Source organism: Canis lupus, chromosome 26 (genome assembly GCF_048164855.1).
Source record: "Canis lupus baileyi chromosome 26, mCanLup2.hap1, whole genome shotgun sequence".
Classification (NCBI taxonomy): domain Eukaryota; kingdom Metazoa; phylum Chordata; class Mammalia; order Carnivora; family Canidae; genus Canis; species Canis lupus.
Window position 1 is genome coordinate 24,587,586 of NC_132863.1, and position 24,549 is coordinate 24,612,134.

Sequence of the window (24,549 nt, forward strand, 5' to 3'; positions counted from 1 at the left end):
CACTGTTGTTACCTGGCTTTCAGGACATCAGGCCTTAGCACTGACAGCCCTTCCCACTTGGACAGTGTATGGCTGCCATTGTCTCCTGGTCTCCCTGATGCCAGCAAGTTTAGTACCAACAACAGGGCCTTTGTCCTCCAGACTCCAGGCCTGCCCCAGGACACAGAGCCCTTCAGTCACACAAGGGGCCTCCCAGGAAGGGGCAGGTGGGTGTTTCAGGAAGAGGCATTACCCAGCTTCAGGGCATAAACCAGCCCATAAGAACAGATGACAGCCTGGGAATGCAGCCAGGAAGGAGCTTCTCCTATCTGTAGGACACAACCCAGGCCCAGAAGGACACAGAAAGGACAGGACAAGACCCCACTCAAGGTGTTTACACAGGGCAGCAAACATTTCTGGGGCCAGGTGCCATGTGGCAGCTTCCCCTCGCATCCCCAACTCCCAGACACTTTGCCATCTACATCCCCACGCATCACATTCCATTATTTTCCCGAATCATGACTGAGTCTGGATTTGAACCCTCTCTCACCATGAAGATGAGAAAGTCGATCACCTGTTTGGGGCGGGACCCTTCCAGCTCCCTAGGGTTGTATAAGGATGTGAGGGGAAGGAGCACTTTGAGGAGCCTGAAAGATGGAGCAGGGCTTCTAGTCTACGGTCCCATCTGGTCCCAGGGATGGCATTTCTGTCCCACCCCATGACCTTGTTGACGCCAGGGGTTCAAAAGACTGGCCAAATGAGGGCACTTCTCCAAGACAGCCATGGCTCCCGGGTTCCAGCCACCCATGATCAGTTCCTGGAGGAGGGGCACCCTGGAGTTTGGTGGATAAATAACCTGCTTCCTCATCCATCGGGGCAGGGAGGAACTCCACACTGGCTCCCACAGCACCCCACAGGACCAAACCCAGGTGCCCACGGGGATCACTTGCTTACTAACACCTCCAAGGGCTGGGCCGGCTCCTTCCCCACCTCTCTTTCCCCCTCTACCGGCATCTCCTGGGATCGCCGCTCAAATCAGCCACCTGCCCTCAAATCCTGCTCTCAGGATGGCTTCTGGGGAAGCCAAACCAAGACCAGCATGTGCTCTGCAGGTATGGTGCTAAGGGTGTCACAGACTTCCCCCGTCCAGGCTTCCTCGCAGCCTCTGGCAGCCCCACATGACAAATGAAGAGACCGAGACTCTGACAACTCAACATGACCACCAACCAGCCCCCAACCACTAGCCCACACCACCTCCCTCCACTTTGTGCTCCTTCATCACCTCTCCCCCTTCTCCACTTCCCATAAAGAGGAGAAAGGCTGTCTTCTGCACCAGCCTCCTTCTGTTTGGGCCCCAAAACGCAACCGCCCTCAATGCACCCCTAAGGCAAGAACCCTCAGACCAGAAGCTCCAAGACTCCACCGCCTTCCTGGGCTAGGGAAGGGAAAACTCTGCCTCCTTCTGAGTCTTAGCAGCAGCAGCAAATAAAAAACACCAAGTGATATCTCAGTCAGCTATCCTGCCCCAAAGGAATTATTACTGTCTCTGTCTTACAGATGAGATCAAGTAGCACACAGCCAGTGAGATGATGGGAACCCAAGCCTCACTCCTTTGTCCCAGCCTCCCACCTGAATCCTTGGCAGGACGGTGGCCCACTTTCTTACCCCTCAAAATACCAGTGACAGCTAAACAGCCTCTAGTCTCTGACAGCCACTCAGTCCCTGGCATAGTTTAGTACTTAGTGCACTTCCTGCGAGATTAACATTCCCATTTTACAGATCAATAAACTGAGGCTCAGAGACAGACTATCCTGGTGTCTCGTACCTCTCTATGTCTTTCCCACAGCTTCCCTTTCATGAAGGAGACCCTCCAGAAACTCCTCATTTCTCAGCCTCTGATTAGTCAATGAGGTAAACAGACAACCCACGGGGATCCAGCCAAATTCTTCCCTCCTGTCCAGTTTAGAGAGGCCAGATTTGGGAAGAGAAGGGAGAGCTACATGCTTCCACCAACATCCTGCTCCAGGCCCCAGTGACTCAGAGGAGGAAATTGCCCCAGAGCCTTTCTGTGCTCCAGGCAGAAGGAGCACAGAAACTTGGCAGTAATGTTGAGACACTATCAACAGAGATGAGGGGCATCCACCAACTTTGAAAGCATCTTCCAGGGACTCCTAGGTGGCCCAGTCAGTTAAACATCCGACACTGGATTTCAGCTCAGGTTGTGATCTAGGGTTGTGGGATTGAGCCCTGAGTCCAGCTCTATGCTCAGCGTGGAGTCTGCTTGGGATTCTCTCTCCCTCTCCCTCTGCCTCTCTTCCCAGCTCAAATAATCTTAAAAAAAAAAAAAAAAAGGCATCTTCCAACCAAAAAGTCCATGATTTCATGACTGAGATTTTAGAATAGGTACATCCCATTGAAAATATGCCACTGAATCATACTAACTCTAGCTATTTGCTTTTGACATTAGCCAAAGCGAGAACTTCAGAACTATCTAACATCGACCTTGCATTTCCCAGGCAGCTGCTGCCTCCCAGAACCCATTCTTCCACCACCAGCCCCTCTGCCCTGAGTGTCCAGCTGAAGACTAGAGTTTAACACCTGCCCTGACCATGCCTCTGAGTTGTCAATGGGAAGAGAGTTAATCAGGGAGAATCCTTAGAAAATCTAAAAGCTACCTAGAGATGAATACAAGTGCCATTCAGATGACCATGGCAGCAGTTAATGAAGGAGTCCATGCTGACATGGCCAGCTGTGCCCACTCACAATGGTGGCACCAGGATTTCCACGTAAGAGGACCTTTGCATACTGAATTTCCCTTTCACTAGGTAGCCAGTCCCTCCTCTGGGCCCAGATTTCAAATCCTACTTTTGCCATGGTGGACATGCTGTGCAACCTTGAGCAAATCACTTAACCTCTCTAAGCCTCAATTTTCTCCCTCTAAGATGGAAATTAAAATAAGTAACTTTTTTGAACCCTTCCTATGGTTCAGGCCCTGCCCTATGCTGCTGACATCTATATGAGTTCCCTCAATGAATCTTCGCAAATACCAAAAAAAGTATGTAGATTTATTAGTCCCATTTTATAGATGTCAAAAGTGAGGCTCAGAAGAAAAACTTGCCCACAGCTACACAGCTACTGAGTGACAGTGGTGATTTGAACCCAGGCCTGTCTGGCTGCAGAGGCATGGCACAGAACGATGTAATGAAAGGGCTGGCTCTCCCACACGTCTGCTGTCTTCCACACACACACCCCAACACACTCCCTTACTCACTTAGGTTCTGTGACTGCCACATCCTGTATCCCTGTATCGGCAGCTTCCTCGGGCCACTCCCAAGAGCTGAAGTCCCCGCCCCAGGCTCCGCAGCTCTGATGTCATTTCTAAGGGAAAGGGCCCACCCCCAAACCCGCAGAGCCCCCACTCTCCTACCCCTCCTCCCCTGAGGTCTGTAGGCCCCGGGCCCAGTGCCTGCCCGCCAGGCCTCAATGATGAGCGCTATCAGTTTTGGCCAGAAGCCCCTCTGCCGCCTGATGCCAAGAGGACTCCTTCCTCCACTGCACAGCTCCTCTGATCACAGCCCTGGCCCCACCCAGCCGGGCTTCAGAGCTCAGGTTATAAAAATTGTGCCTTTCTGGGAGGCTGGAGACAGAGACCAAGGAGATTCCGGGCAATCCTGTTATTAGAGAGGTAAGGACAAGGAGGGCACTTCTCAAATGCTCTTGGAGCACCTATGATAATGTGAAGTGGTGCACAGGTCCTTAATGGTTGGAATCCAAGCTCTGCCACCTGTGTGACCTTGGGCGATTCATTTCTCCACTCTGAGCCTGTTTTGTCATCTGTAAATTGGACTTGCAATCCATGATCCCAGACCATTGTGGTGAGGACTCAGTGATGAAGCTTTACAATGTTCTCGGCATGGTGCCTGCCCCATAGTAAGCACTCAAGCAGATGTTAGGGCTGGTATGGATGATTTAAGGCAAGAGAGGGAGAGAGCTGGGAGACGGTGTGATGTATGGAGAGCAGGAAGGGAGGAGAGGCCAACTTGGGTGAACTGGTTGAGAAAAATGCCAAAATAGGAACTGACTAAACCCTGGTAGGATGAATCGGGGTGAATTTCAGACCAGCCTGTTAGCAAAAATGTGAATATTTAATGCCACAAGAACAAATTTTCCTGTCCAAAACTCACATATACAAATGAATAAATACATTTTATTATTACCCAAAGTAATCACTGTTTTGAGCTACTATGCCACCAAGCAACATAGGACTGGATACTACTAATTCAAGGCATTACCAGGATTTTCTCAGGTACTTCAGAATAGTCTCAGCCTTTGGGGAGCCTCCTGTCCTTCTCTGAGGGCAGCATTTACCCCCCCGGTGGCTGATTCATGGGAGTGGCATGGGAGGTGCAGTGGTGGCTCCTCAGTGTGCCCTGCGAATGCTGGAGAGGTCTGCATCCCAGCTGGTCTCTGCCTCGTAGTTCCAGAGACTGCCCACTTGGAGGGCTCCCTGCCTATGTCCTTTGGTCACTGGGGCATTTCATCTGGGCAGAGCTGAAGTTCAGCTGATAAGAACCTGTACGAATATCCTGGCTGAAATATTGAAATAGTTCCCTACTAGAGCTGGCAAAGAGCTGTGGCTTCCAGCCCCTCCCTGTGATGCCCAGCCCAGCCAGTCTAATACCTACCCCAGGACCTTCATCCCTTGTCCTCCCCCAAGATCCAGAAACCTCCATAGTTCAAAGGGAGTAGTACATCTTCTGACACCTCACAGTGTCACCCAGCCACATTAACAGGTGCTGAGCACACTGCTTGCTGAGTGCTCTGCACGTACTGTTGAATGTATTCCTCACAACAACCTATGTTTATCTCCACTTTACAGATGAGAACACTGAAGTACAGAGAGGTCATGTAAGTTGTTCAGGGTCACACAGTCAAGAAGTAACAGAGCCTGGATTTGAAAACAGTCCACACAATGGGGAAGGGCATTCCTGGAAGAAGGAAACAAAAGCACTAGTGTGAGGTGGTGAGAAGTATAGCCTGTGTACCAGGACACGCAGATCTGGACCTAGGGAGGAAGGCAAGGAGAGGAAAGTTAGACAGAGGTTCTGGGGGAGGCAGAGCTAGGAGACCCTAGACAACGGGTCCCCAGTGGGGACATGGAGGTGGCTACTGGGGTTCCTAGCTCTATGTCCACAGGTCCTGACTAGGAGGATGCTGCTGTTCTGGGGGTTACTGCTATGCTGGGGGCTGTTGCCCCAGGCTCAAGGGGAAGCCCAGCACCAGCTCTTCCTGCGAATCAGCAAGAATCAGCTGGAAACAGGTAAAATTTAAGGAGTGGTCTTCAGGAGATAGATCTCAGGGAAGGGCAGGAATGGGAGAAGGTACCACTTCCTTCCCCAAGGCTTTGTTTTCTGGCCTCCCCATCACCAGAAGCAGAATTTGCCTTCCTTCACCCAGACCTGACCTCATTCTTCACCTGCTCTAACACTTGCTTGGTTCCTTAGTGCCCTCAGAAGAAGCTCCAGGCTCCTCATCTTGGCATTCAAGACCCTGCATTTCCTGTCTCTTCCACTGCCACCTGCCCTGACCTCTTATCCTTCCCAGCCTCTTTCTCTTCCTGTGCTATTTCTTCCACCTACAACTCTCTTTCTCTCCTTCCCAACATAGTGAATTCTGTCTGACTCATCCTTTAAGGCAAAGCTCTAACAGCTCTAACAGTCCATCCCAGTTTTCCCAGGCAGAAGGAGTCCTTCATCTGGGCTCCCACAGCCCTTTGGTGAAGCCTCATCTACATGACCTGATGTATTATAGTACCCTGTCTATCTGTCTGTTTGTCTCTCTCCCTCTTGACGATGAACTCCTTATTGCCCATCCACTTCCTACCCCATTCACCACTGTCTAGTCTTACTGAACTTTCAGTTCCATAAATTCACCAGACTCATTACCACCTCAGGGCCTTTGCACATACTGTTCCCTCTACCTACATTGCTCTCCTCCCTGATCTTGCAATAATGGATTCCTTCACTTTATTCAGGTCTCAGCTCAAATTCCTCCTTCTCAGAGAGGCTTTCTCTGACAACTCTATCTAATGTAGACCTCACCCCAGTCATGTTCTAACTCAGCTCCATCTTATTTTCTTTGAAGCACTTATTTACTTTCAAAAATTACCTTGTTTGCTTATCTGAGTGCTCAGTTCTTGTCTGTCTCTCCCACTAACATGTACACTCTATAGGCCCAGGCTGCCCACTGCTCCTGTTCCCTGAGCCCAAAACAGTGTGTGCACTTAATAAGTACCTGCTGAAAATCTAAATTGCTGACTCTGAGCTGGTGCTAGTGGGCATTTGCTGAATGACTAAATGAAAGGTAAGCCCCACCTTGAGGAGAGGCTTGTGTCCTCAGACATTTCAGACCTGTTCTCCGAATACCACGTCCTGGACCGCCTGGCCAGGATTCCTGTGACGGGGGCCACAAGTGAAGGTGTCGCCATCCTAGACCACCTGCCCTTCGTAAGAGAAGGTCTCTCCAAGAAGAGCAGTGGACTTGATCTGTCACTGGTCGGGGACCTGCTCTCGGGGAAGAGCCTCCCACTACTGAGGGAGCTGCTCCAGGCAGGCGGGTGAGTCTGCAGAGGCTGCCTCTGGCCTTTCCTCCCCCTTCAGGCTCAGCCGTTTCGGGCAGGTGTCCTTGGAGGTTCTCTATAGCCTGGAAAACACTCAGCAAGTGCATCTTTAGCGTTCTAAATCTCTCCGAGCCACTTATAACTGTCCAAGGAACAAAGCACAGTCTAAATCAAGGATGTCAGCCTGGTGGCCCTCCAGACCTCTACATTCAGCCTATACCTGGGTATTGCAAACTTGCATAGTGTTTTTTAAGTATTTCCATTTTAAAAAATTAAAACCATTTTAATGAATTGCCAATATTTAAAAATTAAGGGTTTGGTTTTTTTTTTTTTAGATTTTATTTATTTATTCATGAGAGACACACGGAGAGAGAGAGAGAGAAAGAGATAGAGAAAGAGAGAGAGAGAGAGAGAGAGAGAGAAGGAGGCAGGGAGGGAGAGAGAGAGGCAGAGAGATATAGGCAGAGGGAGAAGCAGACTCCATGCAGGGAGCCCGACGCAGGACTCCATCCTGGGACTCCAGGATCATGCCCTGGGCCGAAGGCAGGCACTAAACCACTGAGCCACCCAGGGATCCCCAAATCAAGGGATTTTAATCAAAATCTAGGTTCTCTGATTGTATAGGTTGTTAGGGCTGCCATAATGAAGTACCACAAACTGTGCCTTAAACAACAGGAATTCATTGTGTCACAGTTCTAGAGGCTGAAAGTCCAAGACCAAGGTGTGGGCACGGCTGCACCCACGCCTCTCTCCTAATTTGGGACATTTTGCTGCCCATTCTAGTGGGTACCAGATGACTCGCCAGCTTGTATCTAATGTTCAAAAAGGGCTCTGGGCTCCTCTCAGCTCAGGGAGATGCTGGGAACTGACATCACTGAGGGGAGTAGAAGGCTCATGTCCTCCCTCCAGAACCCTTGGCAGGGCAGATGGCCCCTCCACCGATGGCGGTTGGGATGGCGGTTGGGATCACCAGCCATCTTGCTTTCTCTGACACTTGCTTGCTTCCCTCTTGCAGAATGCCTATACTTGAATTCAGGCAGTCTCAATGCATATAGACAGCCTGTCCACTATATTCTCCCCATTTTGTAGAGGGTGATACTGAGGCCAAAAGAAGGGAAGGGACTCAGCCAGGTGTTCAAGGTTTGGAGGCTGGAACTACAGCCCCATTGTTCTTCATCTGGGCTGGGGATCAGGGATAGGGTTGTCCCAAAACTGTTCAGACTCCCCTTGGGGTCCACCCTTATTCCAACCAACCAAGATACACACACTCTACAGAACAACAGTGGCCTTACCAGGCCATACCAACACCCCCCAAACCTCTCACAGGTTGGTCATAGAAGATGTCAAAGGACCTGAGGTTACCCTGCAAATCCTGAGCGACAGCCTGCTGCAGGTCACATTGCGAAGCAAACTATACCTCTCGCTCCAGGAGTGAGTACACTGGGTTCACCCTCCCAACCTTCCTCAGAGCCAGGCAGGCCAACCCCTAATTGCTATGACTCAAGAGGCAGCCATGCAGGGCTACACAAAGCTTCCTGCCTATGTCACCAGAAGGGTCATAATAATTCTTGCCACTTGGGCGTGTTTCCAACTCATTTTTACTAATGGGGAACCCAAGGTACAGAGTGGGAAAGGGACCTGCCCAGGATCATACAGTGAGTCAGCAGCAGAGACTGGATAAAACCCTCTGACCCCCACATCAGGGAACATGTGCCACTCTGAGTGACAGGCAGACACATTAACAGGATGATCTGAGGAGGGTCTGGTGCAAGCACCTTAGTGTATGGCATAACTGGACTGCACTCCCACTCACCATCCAGGCAACTTGAAAAGGGCATCTGCTCCCTGGGCCTCAGTTCCACATCTACAAAATGGGTGTATGATCCAGTCCACTCCTGCACTTGGCTGTTGTGAGCATTCACTGCCGCCCTGAGAGCTCGGATCACCCACTAAGCTGTGGGTGATGATGCTGACCTGGGGTTGCAAGCAGCAGCAACAGAGGGAGTGCTTCGGGTGGTGACTACACATGAAACAAATCTTCTTAAATGCCCTTTAGGAATATGTCCACTCCTCATTTTCTTATAAAATGTAGACTTCTTGGTCTAGCTTCCCTTTTTAATAGACAAGTGAGCACAAAGAAATATTTCTTTTGATAGAGATGTGGACACAGAGAAATATTTCTCTCCTATATGATAAATGTGTCATCACCCTTGTGGTGATGTGCAGTAAACACACAGTTTGACCTGTGGCCTAGTGGGGACTGGAGCACCTGGAGTACCTGTGGCCCACCTCGAGGTCACCATCAGCCCCAGGTGATTGCCCCACTGCAAGGATGTGAGCGGGTATTGTCAGATCTCTCAGATTTTCCAAAGTATGAGATCTGTATCTTTAATGACCTCTCCTAGTTTTTCATAAGCCCTGCAGGCAGCTGCAGGCCACCAGCCTATGACTTCTGGCCTCCACACTGGGCTGTGGCTTGCAGCCTGCCTAGACATACTGCCCCTACAGGATACTGCGGCTCAAAGTCATCAAGAACATTCGCATTGGGGTACGGCTGGAACATACGGGGAACAAGACCAAGGTGGTCTTCGAGGAGTGCCACACCCCACCAGGATACCTAAGCATCAAGGTTCTGGAGCAGTGAGTACCTGCCCACACCCATGCCCCCACTTCCTGTACTGCTCCTGCTGCCCTGCCCTTCACTGACACTCACCGCTGGGGCTGCCTCTTCCCAGACTCATTCTCAGTGACCCAGGGCATCAGGGATAGGACCATCTCCATGGCTACAAGCTGCACACCCCATCCATCAGCATTTCCTCCCTCCACATGGAATGCCATGGCTGAGAGTGGGCATCCACCCAGGTCAAATCTCAGCGTGGCTGCTTCCTATCTCAGGGGCCCTGTACAAGCTATTTGACTTCTAGAGCCTGTTTCCTCACCAGTAAAATGGGATTGCCCACAAAACCCAGCCAGCACGGGGTGCCTATGGGGAAAAGATGGCCTAACCCTGGTGCTGAGATAACCTTAGCACAAAACCACCTCCTCCCAGAAGCCTTCCCTGACTCTCCCTCCTTGAAAAACCCCAGAGATCTTTATCAGAGAGGAAATAAAGAGATAGACACTGGGAGGGACAATCAGGAAGAAATAAAGAAGAGGAAGAAGTCATAGAGAAAGAGAGTAAAGGCATGAAGGGAATAAAACAGAAAAGGAAAGGATAGGGGTGGAAGAGAAGAAAAGAGATACCAGGAAGGAAGCAGCCACTCTAGAGTTCCCAAACAATACCATGGACTCCTTCCCCTGGCCTCAGTTACCCCTTCCCTGGTGTCTCAGACCCCACCTGCTCCCCCCCCCCATCACTAGGATGGACCCCCTTCTGGTGAACGAAGCTCTGGAGTTGGTGACAAGTGTCCTGGATGAGGCATTGCCCTTCCTCCTGCAGAAGATAGTATGTTGTTTATCCTCCTCTGCCTCCTGGAAGAAGGGTGTGACCCCAAGGGAGAGCCCCCCAACCTGACAAGGACCCCATCATACCTTCCCTGCAGGTGTGCCCCCTGGCCACGACTCTACTCAACTCACTGCTGGAAGGCCTGCTGCATATCACTCTACGTATGTTCTAGGCTCTGAGAATACAACAGAAACCAAACAAAGCCTATCCGCAGGGAGCCTACTTTCTAGTGGGGGCGAGAAAGGGCACTATGCCTTATGACCTTGGGAAGTCATTTCCCCTGGAGCCTGTTTCCATATGTAAAATGGGACTAATCCTAGGCATACAAAGTAGATCACACTGTTGTAATAACACACATAACCTGGCACAGAGTTGTTGCTCAATAAATGTTCATTGTCACAAGAAGCACAGACCTAACCCATGAGGATGTTCGAGCTACACAGAGAAGGAGAACAAATTTCTCCCCTCCCTCGCTGCCTCCCCACACCCTTCCACCCTTCCCCAGGGGAAGCTGAGTCCTGGTATCATTGCAGCCCCAACCATCTCAGGCCCAGAAGACTTCCAGTACTACGTCACCACCACGGAGTTCACAGAAGAAGCCATCCTGATGAAAGTCCGAGTAAGCCACTCCCCTTTCCTCCTGCCAGCCAGGGCAGACCCTCTGGGGACAGCAACTGGCCTGGGAGAGGATGGGCAAAGAGGAAAGTGAGGCGGGGCTTCTCTGGATAGGAGGCATAAAGAGGAGAAGGAGGAAGAGCAGGTAAAAGGAGGTGGCAGGAAAAAGAGGAGGAGAGAGAGAAGGAAGGAGAAGGAAGGGGACACCTGGCAGGCCCCTGCCCTCGGGGGCTGATGCTGAGCCCAGAGAGTCCCTCCTCACTCCTGGACAGCAGGAGTAGCCATAGGGCTGCGTGTCCATGAGCAGGGAGCAGGCTCCAACAAGAGGGTAGGTGGGGCAGTTCAGGGGTGCAGAATCATGCGTAACACCCAGCTGGAAGGGACCCCTCAGATGGGAAACTGAGGTGCAGAGAAGGGATGAGGCTGGCTGCCCAATTCCTGTTCACTTCCTCTTCCCCACGGGAGGGTCTGGAGGGGGGTCAAGTGGACAGGAAGGATTTGAGTGGATGGGCAGGAGGCACTGTTCACAAAGGCACAGAGAAGGGAATAGAATCAGATAAGGGAGAAGCAAGGGGAGAATTCCTGGGTTCAAAACCCAGCTCCACCTCTGACCATGTGTAGGACCTTGAGTAAGTCACTTTACCCCTCTGGGTTTCAGTTTCCTCATTTGTCAAACGAGGACAGTGATAGTTCCCATCTCATGGCACCCTTGTAAGGTTGAAATGAGATTGTGCAGGTGTGTTCAGCACTGCCTAGCACACAATGAGCCCTTGATATCGGTTACAGCTGTAACCAGTTGCTGGCCAGAGGAACTGTTGCCCTGAATTTCCCCTTCTTTTCTGAAGCTTGTGACGCCCTGCAGCCCCGACCACAGACCCCGAAGGCCTGCCCTCCTGACCCCCCAACCTCTTCCAAAATTAGCCCAAGGCAGCATGGCAGACCTGGCTTTTGGGCTAGAAACCTACAATGATATCCTGTCCTGCCTCTACACCAGCAAGGAGATCCGTGTGGACCCCCAGGACTCCAAAGTGAGTACTCAGGAAAGGGGAGTACATGACATTATTGCTCTACTTTTCATATGAAGAAACTAAGGCCCAGCTGGCAGAAGTGCCTTTCTGGGTAGACCTAGGTAAGTCACTTCTCTTTGGACCTCCCTGGAGAACTCCTATTCAGCTTTCAGAACCCAGCATATAAGTCCCATCCTCTAGGAAGATTTCCTTGAACATCCAGGTCCATTTATTTTTTCTCTCTCCATAACACTTATCCATTCATTCATGCCACAAATATTAATTGAAAGCCTACTATGTGCCAGGCCCCGTGCACCCAGGGTCCCTGCCCTTGCAGAGCTCAAAGTCAAGGAGGAGAACAGAAACTGAACAAGAAAACAGATAAATAAAATAATTTATCTTATTTGTAATAAGAGCAATGGATCAGCAAGTGACTAGTGGAGATGACAGGGCTACCTGGGGTGCTGCAGTCAGTGAAGACGTCTCCGGGGAGGTGGCCTGAATGCTGACAAGGAGGTACACACATAGAGGTCTGCAAGAAGAGCAAGTGCCCAGGGTCAATGACGGGATCAAATGAGGGAGAAATCCAAGTACATCGTTGCTTCTAGCAGCTCCTCACCACACTGAATGAAACCCACTCTCCTCCCTGTAGTTCCCCGCCAGCCTCTCCAGCTCTGTCTCCTTACCCACTTCACTCCAGCCACACAGGGCTGGTACCCACTTCAGGGCCTTTGTATGTGCTGGTCTCTCTGCCTGGAACATTCTCCTGCCACTGTTGGTCTCAGTGTAAACATCATCTCCTCAGAGAGCCCCTCCTTGACTAACGCATCTAAATACCTAAAATAAGCCTCCCCGTCTCCCCCCACTTCCTCTCTCTTTTTCTTTCTGTCCCTTTCCCTTCAAAACACTGATCACACTATGTGTGTGTGTGAGTAAAGTTGTATATCCAAAGTCATATGTATACTCATACACATACATGTAGGTGTATTTGTGTTTACTTATTTAACTCTCCGTGTTCACTGTCTCCCCCACTTTGAGGACAGGAACTATGGATGGTATACTATGTCTACAGCATCCAGTAGGTACTCCATAAACATGGAAATACAAAATCCTAAGACCCATATCCAAAGATACAATGTTACTGCTTCAATTTTTACATGAAGACACAAAGGCCCACATAGGGAAAGTGACTTGCCCAAGGTGACCCACCGGGTGGGATCAGGAGTGGAGCCAGGCTCCCCATGCTGTTCCCTCCTTCCCACACAGGTGTGGCAACTCTGTGACGGTTAAGTGAACACGGTAATTCCATGTCTACAGAAATTCTTACACCAGTGGGCAAAGGTATTTGTGCAAGGGTGCTCTTTATACCTTCACTTGCTACAGAGTGAAAAATAAAGTTAACCTAGGTGGCCATCAATAAGAAATTGGTAAAATGAGCTAGTTATGGTCATATAAGGTAGAACACTATGCAAGTGTTAAAAAGACTTAGGTTGTTCTATATATACTGATATTGAGAGAAAAATGACCATGATTAGAATGTTCTCATCTGGGACACCTGGGTGGCTCAGCAGTTGAGTGTCTGCCTTCAGCTCAGGGCGTGATCCCAGAGTTCCAGGATCACGTCCCACATGGAGCTCCCTGCATGGAGCCTGCTTCTCCCTCTGCCTGTGTCTCTGCCTCTCTCTCTCATGAATAAATTTTTAAAAAATAAAATCTTAAAAAAAATGTTCTCATCTATGCATGCTTAAATGTGTGTAGAGAACAGGATATACTCCAAAATGCCAACAGTAGTTACCCTGAAAATAGGATTTGGAGTAAAAGGGGAAGAGGTGTTGGGGTAGACTTGTACTTCTTACTTTACACATTTTTTATTTTTTATCATGATTTATGATTTTCAAAAACCAATGGAGTATGGATAGATGGATAAAAGTGTGATAATGAAAGTATAGGAAATGTTTATTGAAGAATCTAGGTGATAAGTATACAAATGTTCCTATAAAATTCTTTCAATTTTGCTGCATATGTAGGAATTTTCACAGTAAAAATTGGGAGGAGGAAATCACTGAAACAACAAAATGTTAACATTTCCAGATATATCATGGTGAGAAACCAGGTGAATGGTTCCTCCCATGTTGACAATGACTAATGTGCAGGTAGTGCATTCAGTTGAAAGCAATTATGTATACTTCATTGAATCCCATTGACACCCCTACCCTGAAGCTGCTCAGAACAGATCTACAAGATTCTAAAAGCCACCCATTTTGCTCTTTTTCCAAGCTGCCAAACTCATTCAGCTGTTGTCACTGGAAGAGCTGGAGCCTGGGCCCCCAGTGGGTGTGTTACCATCTTCCTTCCCCTCCAGCACCACAGCCAGGATCTCAGGGAAGAGTCTGGGATGGGGGCAGGGTTGGGTCACATAAGCATGTTCCATCTGGCCAGAGTTACCTACTGTGAGCTCCAAAATTCACTGCACTTACGTCACAGGTGCCATGAGGTTAGAGGAGTTGATTCGAGCGAGGCACTTTGCTCATCACCCTGCCCAGGGACCATGGCCAGGGTGCTAGCGTTATTACTCACTCTTGAACAGGTCCCTGACCATGCTAAGGCACACCTACTGAGGCAGACAGATGTGCACATGTGAGACAATAGTGAGCAGTGACTATGTGCCAGGCCCCTCCACCTATATCAACATAATCTGAGACACCTCATGCTTCATCCCATTTTCATATATGAGCAAACTGAGGCATGGCAAGATGAATTCAGTTGCCCAAGCTCACACTGCTCAGTAAACGGCAGAACCGGGATTTAAAGCCAGTCCTGGACTCCAGAATCCATGCTCAGTGCCCTCTCTCCAAAGGCTATTAGAATATGGCATCTGATGAACAAACGAGAGCAGCAGATAACAGTAGCATTACGAGCTGCTGGGCTCTATCCTAAGCACTCTACATGACTGAATTCATCCAATCCACATAACAACCTTATGGAGTAGGAAGGATTATCCTTATTTTACAAGTGTGAAAACAGAGAGGTAAAGCAACTTGTCTCAGGCCACACAGCCTACAAGTGGTGGAGTGGGGATTCTGGCTCCAAACTCTATGTCCTTTCTTGCTACACATGCCCAAGGACAGGAGAGTGTGATCTTACCTTAAAGGAGCTTAGAGAGGTTAAGTAAACTTTCCAAGGCCATGCAGCAAGTTGCAGCAGAGCTATAATACCACCTCGGAGACCCTGACACCTTAGATGATCCTGTTCGATTCCTCCAAGCTGGGAGTTAAGGAACTCCATCCTCTCATCTGTCTGCACCTTTTCTGCTTTAACTTCATTCAGACTCCTAATCAGTCCAGAGGAAATGTGAGACTGACCATCAGCACTCCCGACCCTCCCACTGTCCACATTGACGGCCACACCGCCACCATCACCCAGCCAGGCTCGCTGATGCTGCTGGCGCCTAGCAACACTTCCTCTGTCTCAGTTTCCTGGGTGAGTAAGCCTTGAAATTCTTTGTTCCTCAGAAAGGCCTGGGTCTACTTGGGGGCACCTCCAGGGCCAGCTGACTGAGGCAGCGGCGGACCTCACTGCCAGACCCCAGTGCCCTATCACCTGCTAATATTTGATCGGTCCACACCCAAATAGCTGTGCCTGTTGTCAGAACATTAGAATTGAGCACCTGCTCCCCTGAATTCGGCTTCCAGTGTTCCCCCAAGGACCTCCTCAGCAACTAAGGGGCTGGCCTCTGACAACCTCTGCTCAGTGCCTTGCAGGTACTTGTCAAGTCTTCTGACTGTCTTCCCTGGACATGGCTGCATTGGAAGCCCTTGTCCACAAACTGAGGAGAAAGATCAGAGAAAACAGTTCATAAGGGGCTCAGCATGTCTGTGTTCTCTACTCTATTTCTGGGGAAATACAGCTTCCTCCAAAGTCTCCACCTCTTTATTCTGAGCCCCCTTGGGATTCCCATTTCCCATTCCACAGACCTTAAAATTGGGGAGGTACCTCAGACAAGGAGGACCAGAGGGTTGCTCCACCACAGGTGAGCCCAGCAGCATCCAATGGATACATAGGACCTTGGGATCTTAGTTAGCATGACTCTGTGGTCAAGAAATTGGTCATCTCTGGAGCACCTACCTGGCTCAGTTGGAAAAGCATACAACTCTTGATCTCAGGGTTTTGAGTTCAAGCCCCATGTTGAGTGTAGAGATTACTTAAATAAGTAAATTAAAACTTTAAAAAAGAAGAAATCGGTCATCTCTGACTGGTAGTAAAAAGTCATATTTCTGGTCTACAAGGTGACTGTGTGAATTATGGAAGCCCATAGACAACCCCCTCAAAACCAGAGTCCTCTGGCTTCCATCAATAGTGATGCTATGGCCAAGTAGCTCATTGCAAAAAGTTTTCAATCCACTGGGCTGAGCCTCATACTCAGCCCCAGCCTTCCCTGGTTTCTGGGAGCACCAGCATCATCAGTGTCTCTCCCATGGTAATACCCACACAGGCATGATCTGAACACAGATGACCAGCAGTTGAGGTGGAGGGAAAGGACCACATGAGAGGGACCAGCCCTCTCACAAGCACTCATGGTGGCCAGGGTGAAGGGAATCCCTCTAGCTGGAATATAAACTCCTCTCCTGTTCTGATCTAATTTCAATTCCCACAGAATCTCCTTTCAAAGGCTGTATTTTCCTCAAGAAATCAGGAATTAAAACTCCAGTTCACGCCAAACAGGTAATGTTCTTCTGGTTTTGGATGTTCAGAAGAAATAAGAGGACTGACAGAGAGATGGGGGAGTAGGGGGCAGGAGTGTGGTCCGGGGTGCATTTCCATGCCCACTGTCAGCATGCAAGGAGTGGTGTATGAGGAGGGAGGAAAAAAAGGAGGGAGGGGGTGTTGTGTTGGAAGGTCACTGAGTGCTGCACCCTCAAGCAGCTGCCATGACCTGAAAGGGTGATGATCTCTTTTCTCTGGTAGCACTGCTGTCACCCTGGGCCCTTACCCTGCTGGCCTTGCAAAGCAGGTGAGTCTCCCCTTACCTCTGGCCTCTCTCCATGGTTCTGAAGGACCCGTCAGCAGGTCCCTGATTTAGGAAGGTGAAAGCTTCACTCTCTATCACTGATCTTACCTTGCCCTGGAGTCCCACACCCTATGGGGTCAGGGTAGCCTCCAGAACTTGTCCACTTCACTCTTTCATACACTTAACAAATACCTACTAGGTGCCCAGCCTTGTGTTAGGTATTTGGGATATGTCAGTGAACAAAGCAAAGGATTCTGTCCTCGTGGAACTCAAAATCTAGCAGGATAAGGTCAGATAATGAACAATACACACAGTAAGGTAAACGATATAGTATGGAATCAGGTGATAATGCTAGGAAAAGTAGAAGAGGGGCAGGGGATCAGGAGTGCAGGTGAAGGTAATACTTAAAAGGAAGATGGGGGGAAGGTCTCATTGAAAAGGTAAGTGTTTGGGATCCCTGGGTGGCGCAGCGGTTTGGCGCCTGCCTTTGGCCCAGGGCGCGATCCTGGAGACCAGGGATCGAATCCACGTCAGGCTCCCGGTGTATGGAGCCTGCTTCTCCCTCTACCTATGTCTCTGCCTCTCTTTCTCTCTCTCTCTCTCTCTCTCTCTGTGACTATCATAAATAAATTAAAAAGAAAAGGTAAGTGTTTGAGTGAAGACTGGAGGACTTGATGGGAGAGAGCTATGGGGTTATGGGGAAGAGGGGACCCAAGCCCCAAGGCAAGGGTGTGTCTGATGGTTCAGGGAACAGTGAGGGGGCCAGGATGGCTGGATCAGAGAGTGGGAGGGGAGGTCAGAGAGTGAACGTGGCCTACTGGGGTGGGGAGGGGGGCTGGATCTTCCTGAGTAAGATAAAAGTTAATGCAAGGTTCTGAGGACAGAAGTAGCAGACTGGAGAGGGCTGGAGCAGAGGCAGGAAGGCCACTGAGCAGGCTGGTAGAACAATGCAGAGGCTTGATGAGGCTTGGACAGGATGGTGGCAGGTGGCAGTGGGGTTGGGGGAGGAGTGGCCAGGTGCAAGACACATTCTGAACATAGAGCTGACAGGATTTCCTGCTGCATTGGATGTGGGGAAGAAGTGAGAGAGGTGTGCAGGATGATGGAACACCTCCTTCTCTACAAGTTGAATGCCTCCTTCGGGAGAACATTCAGTTTGCACCCCCTTTCTGGGTTTCCACGCCCATGGCCTCCCAGCATAGTGTCCTGAGCCACCTCAGCCATCTGCACCCCATGTGGCAGAGAGGAGTTTCTGCTTAGTGTGATGAGTCTGGTCCCTCCTCACCCTTGGGACACTGGCCCCACTTGTCAATGAGTCCACAGGTGGAACACACGGTCTCTTCCTTCAAGCACTGTTCTTGCTCCTACACTGAAAGTTTTTCACTGCCCCTGCCTGTCTGAGGGAGGCCCCCTAAAGTAACTCCCCTTTTGCCCCACCCTGGGGATATCCCACCATCCTCCACTTCCACAAGACTATGAACCTCATTCTCTAGGCTTTAATAGGAGAAGGCTGCAAGATGGAAAAACAACAAGATGAAAGGACTGAACAAGAACATGTTACTGGGAAATACTTCAAAATTATCAGCCCTGCTGTATGAGACCTTGCTCTGGCCTTACTTGCATAGGATCTCAGGCATGAAATGTCCTAAAGATTATCTTCCCAGGTCAATGTCCCTTCTAAGACATCATCAGAGGGCAGTCATCCAGACCAGGGCTGCTGTATATGGTTGCACAGGTCATGCACTGTACAAGCCACTGACATCATAGATAATACAGATACAAATATGTTTGTAACAGTCTCCCAGTACATGAGATAAGAATGTCTTTAAAAAGGGAAGTCTTTTTCCAATCTGTCCAAATGGGTTGGGGCAGCCCTGATCAACCTCTTGAAACTCTTAAACATCCCAGGTAACAGGAGGCTTGCTATCTCAATGAGAAAATTCCTGCCCCGTTACCAAACTGGTCTAAGCATTGGAGAGCTCCTCCTCGAACTGACACAAAGTTGGTCCCTGTGAAGCTCTGGTCCTGGGGTTTCCTCTGGCCCAACCTATTTGCTCTCCCCCTGGGCCATTCTACAGATATGAAGATAGCCCCTGTGACCTAGAGTGAGGGTAACTCTTTGTCAGGTCCCTCAACTTGCCCCAGGCCCTTCATTCTCCGGTCAGCTGGCTCCAATGCCCTTTATAAATGGAGCCCCCAGGACTATTTCTGATCTCCTTTGGGCACCTGTAGTGTGGAGGTGCCCAATTCCCATGATCAGAATCTGCCAACCCAGCAAAGTGACCTTCCTGTTCTTTTTTCATCTGTTGTAGGAAAAACGTTTGGAGGCCTTTCTCTTAGAGCTTCTGAACAGGATATTTTTGCCCCATCACAATGGTGAGCCCCCCATATTTCTCCCCATGCCCATATACCATGCAGCTTGGAACAGCATTAACTGTGTCCAAAGCTCTGCGTGGACAGCTGGTTTCTGCCTTGTCCCCTAGAGTTGGTCAAGAACTGCCCACAGGCAAGGCAGATGGAGGCAGGGTAGACACTGAAATTTGGAGTGTGGCAGATAGCGGGGTGGGAAGGGCCCTTGTTCTTTGCCCAGTCAGCTTGTGCTGAGAGGAGCCCAGAAGTGGGATGCGTGGCCAGGAAGGCTTCTTAGGGGATTGGCATCTTGGAAAGTGAGAACAGGTAGGGGCCTTAGAGATGGTGGAGACCACAGTTCACAACTCCAGTGCTTTCAGGGTCCAGGGAGGTACCATTCCCAAAGGAAGCAGGTCAGGTGGGGCCGACAGCAAACATGCACTGCTGTAAGTGGGCAGCTAACACTCAGCTCAGTCAAACGTTGCCAATAGGGTAGATGTTTTGTATCTTAGACACTCTAAAGCTGAATTTTTTTGAGACATCACATCTATATTTAGCTATCAGCAACAAAACAGCACTGTCTTTGTTCCAGCTCCCTCAGAAGCAGATCCTGAGATAACAGACTGCAGGTAGATGTGAGGGAGATGACCCTAGGAAGTGGGAAGTGAGTTCTAAGGGAGTGTGGAGCCTAGTCAGGTTCCTCTGCTCCATAGAACTCACTGTTCTCCCTCCCCTGACACAGTCTATGCAACAATTGCCCACCTACTTACATGATTATTTGGTCAACGGCCATTACCTTAAACAAATGGTAAGCTGCCCAAGGGTGAGGACCCTGTCTGCTTTTCATTGTCTCCCCACACCCCGTCCAGTGCCTCCCATCCAGGAGACACTCCGGGAGTACATACAGGATAACCAGCTCAGACCTTACTCACCTTTGAGAAATCATCTGGCTCAGCTTCCTCCTTTTTCAAATGGGCTCACTGAAATTAAATGACTTATCCAAGGTCACACAGCAAGTCTGGCAGAGCTGAGCCCAGAACTGTGGCTTTTTTTCCCCCTTATAGGGGCATCTCTCTACACTCCAACTTGAAGACTCCTGTTAGGACTGCAGAGTGAGGCTAGAGATGCAGGCAGGAACTCAAATTCTGGTTGGGTTGAAGGGTTTGGCATCATTCTGTGGCCCTCAATAGCCAGGAAAAGTTCTGGGCATAAAATAAGTAAATCTGTGTTCAAGAAGGGGGACCAGTTGGAGGTGGTGAACAGTGGTGATGAAAGGCCCAGCAAGGCAGCCAGAAAAAGAGTGTAGGTAAGCAAGGATGCAACCTCACCTGGCCAGTGCCTACCACAAGCAGCTTATTCAATAAGTGTATCTTAGATCCTCGACCAAAGAGAGCTATGGTGAGAGTCAAGAGATAACCCAGGAGCTAGGTCTGGGTTCATGAAGCCTAGATAGTCTTGCAGGTTCTGAACACCCAGGCCAGTCGGTTGTACAATGTTAGAAGGTGCCATTCACACTGGGGTCCTGTCCAAGCTCCCCCACAAGGAAGAAAGGAGCAGGGCCAAAGCCACTGAAGGAAATATAGGAGAACTGCCTGTAAGAAGCAGCCTAAGAGTGAGAAAATTGGCAGGGAAGAGATTCACAGAAGCCTCTGATGCAGGCAGGGTCATCTGGTCCCAACACAGAGAAAGGATTGCAATGAGGAGGAGTTAGAAGGCTGGTGACAAGGCCTCTGCAAATCACAGGCCAGATGGGAGACCAGAGGCACCTGTCACTCTTCCTCCACCCTGCCTCTCACCTAACTGGGCTGGAATGACACAAAGGGCCAGCAAGGGGGTATGAGACCCTCCCCTGAGCCCAGAGTGATGGTGGGGAGCCTGGGGGGGGAGCGGTAAGGGCTGGTCAGTGCAAAATTTGGGGCAGGAGGGGCCCATACCAGGCCCTCAAAGTCAAATCTCAGAAATTCAGTTTGCCAAAAATCAACTGGCCAAATGGTTAATTCTTTGAAACTCAATTTACAAAATGACCAATTCTCCAAGTTTACCATTTACCAACTTACCAAAAATTTACTCTAAGGATTACCTTTCATATATTTGATAAATGAGTATATTGACTAATATTTTCTTTAATATATTTAATGGATATTTTCTTATTATATAACCAAGTTCCTAGTGTTTTAAGGCTGATTTTTCAGTTTATACTGACTTGTTCCTAATCTTTTTCTGAGACATTTTGTTTCTGCCAACATTCTAGCATTTTCAGGAGCACATTGTTTCAGTTGTTTTCCTCAATTAAATGAGAAGAATGAAATTCATTAATAGAATCCTAAGATGCTTTCAACAAACCGAACATTCCTTAAAATGCTGCTAAGAATATCTCCACAAGAATGTGTTCATAGTTACTGAAATTTTCCAAGAAGAAATTCCCTCAAGGCAGTTTTTTGGTTTTTTTTTTTTTTTTTAAGATTTTATTTATTTATTCATGACAGACACAGAGAGAAAGAGGCAGAGACACAGGCAGAGGGAGAAGCAGGCTCCGTGCAGGGAACCCAACATGGGACTCAATCCCAGGTCTCCAGGATCACACCTTGGGCTGAAAGCGGTGCTAAACCACTGGGCCACTGGGGCTGCCCTCAAGGCAGCTTTTGAATAAATGAGTAGAGTAGCTGTTTAGAGACCTGATTTTCTGGAGTGAGGTTACCTGATAAGGGACAGTGTCCCCTGAGAAAGGGGAGGAGAAAGGGGCCATGCCAAGTCCCTTCTCTGCTCTGGACAGTGGAGCAGTCAGCCAGGGGCCAGCTGGCACGGCCCCACCCCACACTCATCAGGGCACTGAACTCTCCCCTACCCACACTTCTCACAGAGCTGCTCGGAGAACAAGACCTTCCGCTGCCCAACGTCAAGGGCATCTCCTTTGACCAGGCCCACGTGGAGCCCTCCAAGGTAAATGCTGAGAAAAAGAGTCTCCTGAGACACCCATGGGAGGTCAGAGCTCGAAGGGTCTTGGACCCCTACAGGTGCCTTGTCTTCATCCTGCAGGGGTAGAGGCTGAGTCTCAGGCAGAGGAGGCACTGCATGTGGCAAGCCCTTTACTTCCCTAGTCTCACCATCTCATAGCCCTCCTGGATGTGAGGAGGGCTCACATTTATAGATGAAGAAACTGAGGTTCCATGAGGCTCCATGAATCCCTCAGGGAGCCAGGCCACTGGCTCACTGAAAGCTTCAATGCCTCACACAGGAAGTTGTCACAATGAGCTCCATGAAGTTGATGTTATTATTTCTCCCATTTTACAAGGGAAGGAACTGATGCTCAGAGAGGCAGAGACATTTGCCCAGGGTTCCAATTGGGGTTTATCTAATTTTAAAGCCTTTACCCTTAGCCAGGACCACCCACTAACCCCCCGCCCCCAGAACAGGGCTCTTGCCTCTGGCACCTGCTTTCTGTGAACTATCAGAGGGTAGAAACCCAGGCTGGCACTAGGTTGGCTAAATGCCACAGAGGTAAGATGAAGCCAACAAGCAGAGGGCCAAGAAAACTAGCAGAGGAACCACAGAGGTGCCACCAAGGAAGAATGCCAGCTCTGAATCTGCCCCCAGAGTCACCTTGCCCCCTTGGCCTTCATTCCATCCCTCCATGAGGTTAATCTGAGAAGTAGATGGGGTTGGTGGAAAGACATGCCCTTCATGTCTTCATTTCCCACCTTAACGAGACTCCCACTTCAACAGCAGTGCTGAAGGGGCTCTAGGGTCAGGGCAGAGAGACAATCAGATGGAACCTCCTGGCTGTGACATCAGGCAAGCCACTGCCCCTCCCTCAGCCTGTTGTCCCTGTCTATAAAATGGAGATAAAGATAGACAGTGGAGGTGAGGGTTCCCCTCAGAGGCACAAGGAACTGCTAGGACCACTGATTTCACTCAGCCCTACTTTGACCCACCATCCCAGACCTAAAATTTGAGCTTCAGGATCCTCAGCTTATGCCTGGTTCCCAATCTTGATATTTGGGAGACACTAGAAACCTGCTTTCAAGAACCAGAAGTTACAGTGCCAGAGGCAGGAGAGAGCAGCAGCAGTTTGTCTCATAAAACCCCAGATCCTTGCCTGTGCTACTTCCCCACCCCATCCTCAGACCCCTACCCTATGCCCCACTCAACCAGGGATGACCCTGGCAGGGAGCGGTCAGCCCAAGATGAGCTACTACAGGTAATACAGGGGCTAGGGCTGCTCCAGGAATGATGCCACAACACCTGGCAAAGTGGGCCAGGAATGGCAGGGGTCCCTCTATAGTTCTGAATGCCAAAAATGGCCAAGTCAGAACACAGCTGCAGCAGCTCTCTCATAACCAGACCTACAGAGACAAGAGGAGACAGAGTGGGAGGACTCATAGGCTCACTCACTGATTCACTTCTAGGCTGCCTCGTACATTTGTGCCAGTTACGTATTACACAACTCCAAAATGCACCACTCATACTATGGTACAGAAACGACATCGCCTGGAGTTGGGCAGTGCACAAACTGCACATCCTTACATGGCCACCCTAATCACTCCCTCATTCATTCACTGTCACTAGTTCATTCTGTTAATACATATCACTGGCACTCTGTGCCTGGCCATGTGCCGAGTGATGCTAGGACAAAGATAGGAGTTAGACCCAGTCCCTGAAACCTTCAAGAGCTCCCCTTCTGGTGGAAAAACAGGTACAGAAACAGATAGATTCCAGTAGCATGGTTTGGGCATTGTGGGTGGGAGCACGTAGAGGCTCTAGCTGGATGAGAAACCTACCTCAGGGTGACCATGGCAGGATGAGCCCCAGTGCATCAGAAATAGTAGAGGACTCTTGATAGATAGGTTTTCAGGAAGAGCTCCAAGGATTGATCTGTTCCTTCCTTCACAGACATTCTCAAGATCCTTCTTCCCCTGCACTCTGTCCCCTTGTCCAGTCTGTCCCTGACCCTGCCTTCTTGCCAACAGGGGAAGCTGTACCCTTAGGACACATACAACCCTACTCAAGATGGCGAGCTGGGATAGCTGGTTTTGTGGGCAGCAAGGACAGAGAGGGCATGTCTACCTGTTTCTATCCACAGGGTTATGTGCTCCTGACCGTTCCAGAGGAATAGCCGGTTCTTACCGAAGGCCTGTCCCTCAGCCACAAGTGGTCTGGATCCTTGAGAGTCCAAGAATGGCCACAGTCACAGTGGAACATCTCAGTTGCAATAAGATGATTTCTGTTTAAGAGGGAGTCTGGGGGCAGCCCGGGTGGCTCAGTGGTTTAGCACCGCCTTCATCCCAGGGCCTGATCCTGGAGACCCAGGATCAAGTCCCACATCGGGCTCCCTGCATGGAGCCTGCTTCTCCTTCTGCCTGTGTCTCTGCCTCTCTCTCTCTCTCTCTCTCTGTGTGTGTCTCTCATGAATAAATAAATAATCTAAAAAAAAAAAAGGGAGTCTGGTTCTGAGTTTGCTAGGGGACTCTGGGAGGTGGCAAAGCTACCCTGAAATGTTTAAAAGGAAGGGCTTTTCTCCTTAGTAGTT

At 49.7% G+C, this 24,549-nt stretch overlaps 1 protein-coding gene and 1 long non-coding RNA gene across 2 annotated transcripts in view; one reads left to right on the forward strand and one right to left on the reverse strand.

Annotated features, from left to right (window-relative positions):
• The window catches only part of LOC140618323 (uncharacterized), a 117,384-nt gene that overhangs the window by 89,914 nt on the left and 2,921 nt on the right, over positions 1-24,549 (reverse strand). The window lies entirely within an intron of this gene.
• LOC140618849 (uncharacterized) lies at positions 2,688-24,537 on the forward strand. Its single transcript, XM_072801862.1, has 15 exons — positions 2,688-2,765; positions 5,239-5,299; positions 6,388-6,595; positions 7,925-8,029; positions 9,107-9,238; positions 9,959-10,043; positions 10,141-10,204; positions 10,487-10,662; positions 11,504-11,686; positions 14,993-15,145; positions 16,320-16,387; positions 16,631-16,676; positions 18,986-19,049; positions 21,883-21,962; positions 24,103-24,537. Exons 1-15 carry the CDS (start codon positions 2,688-2,690, stop codon positions 24,133-24,135), a joined length of 1,536 nt encoding a protein of 511 aa, XP_072657963.1. The 3' UTR covers positions 24,136-24,537.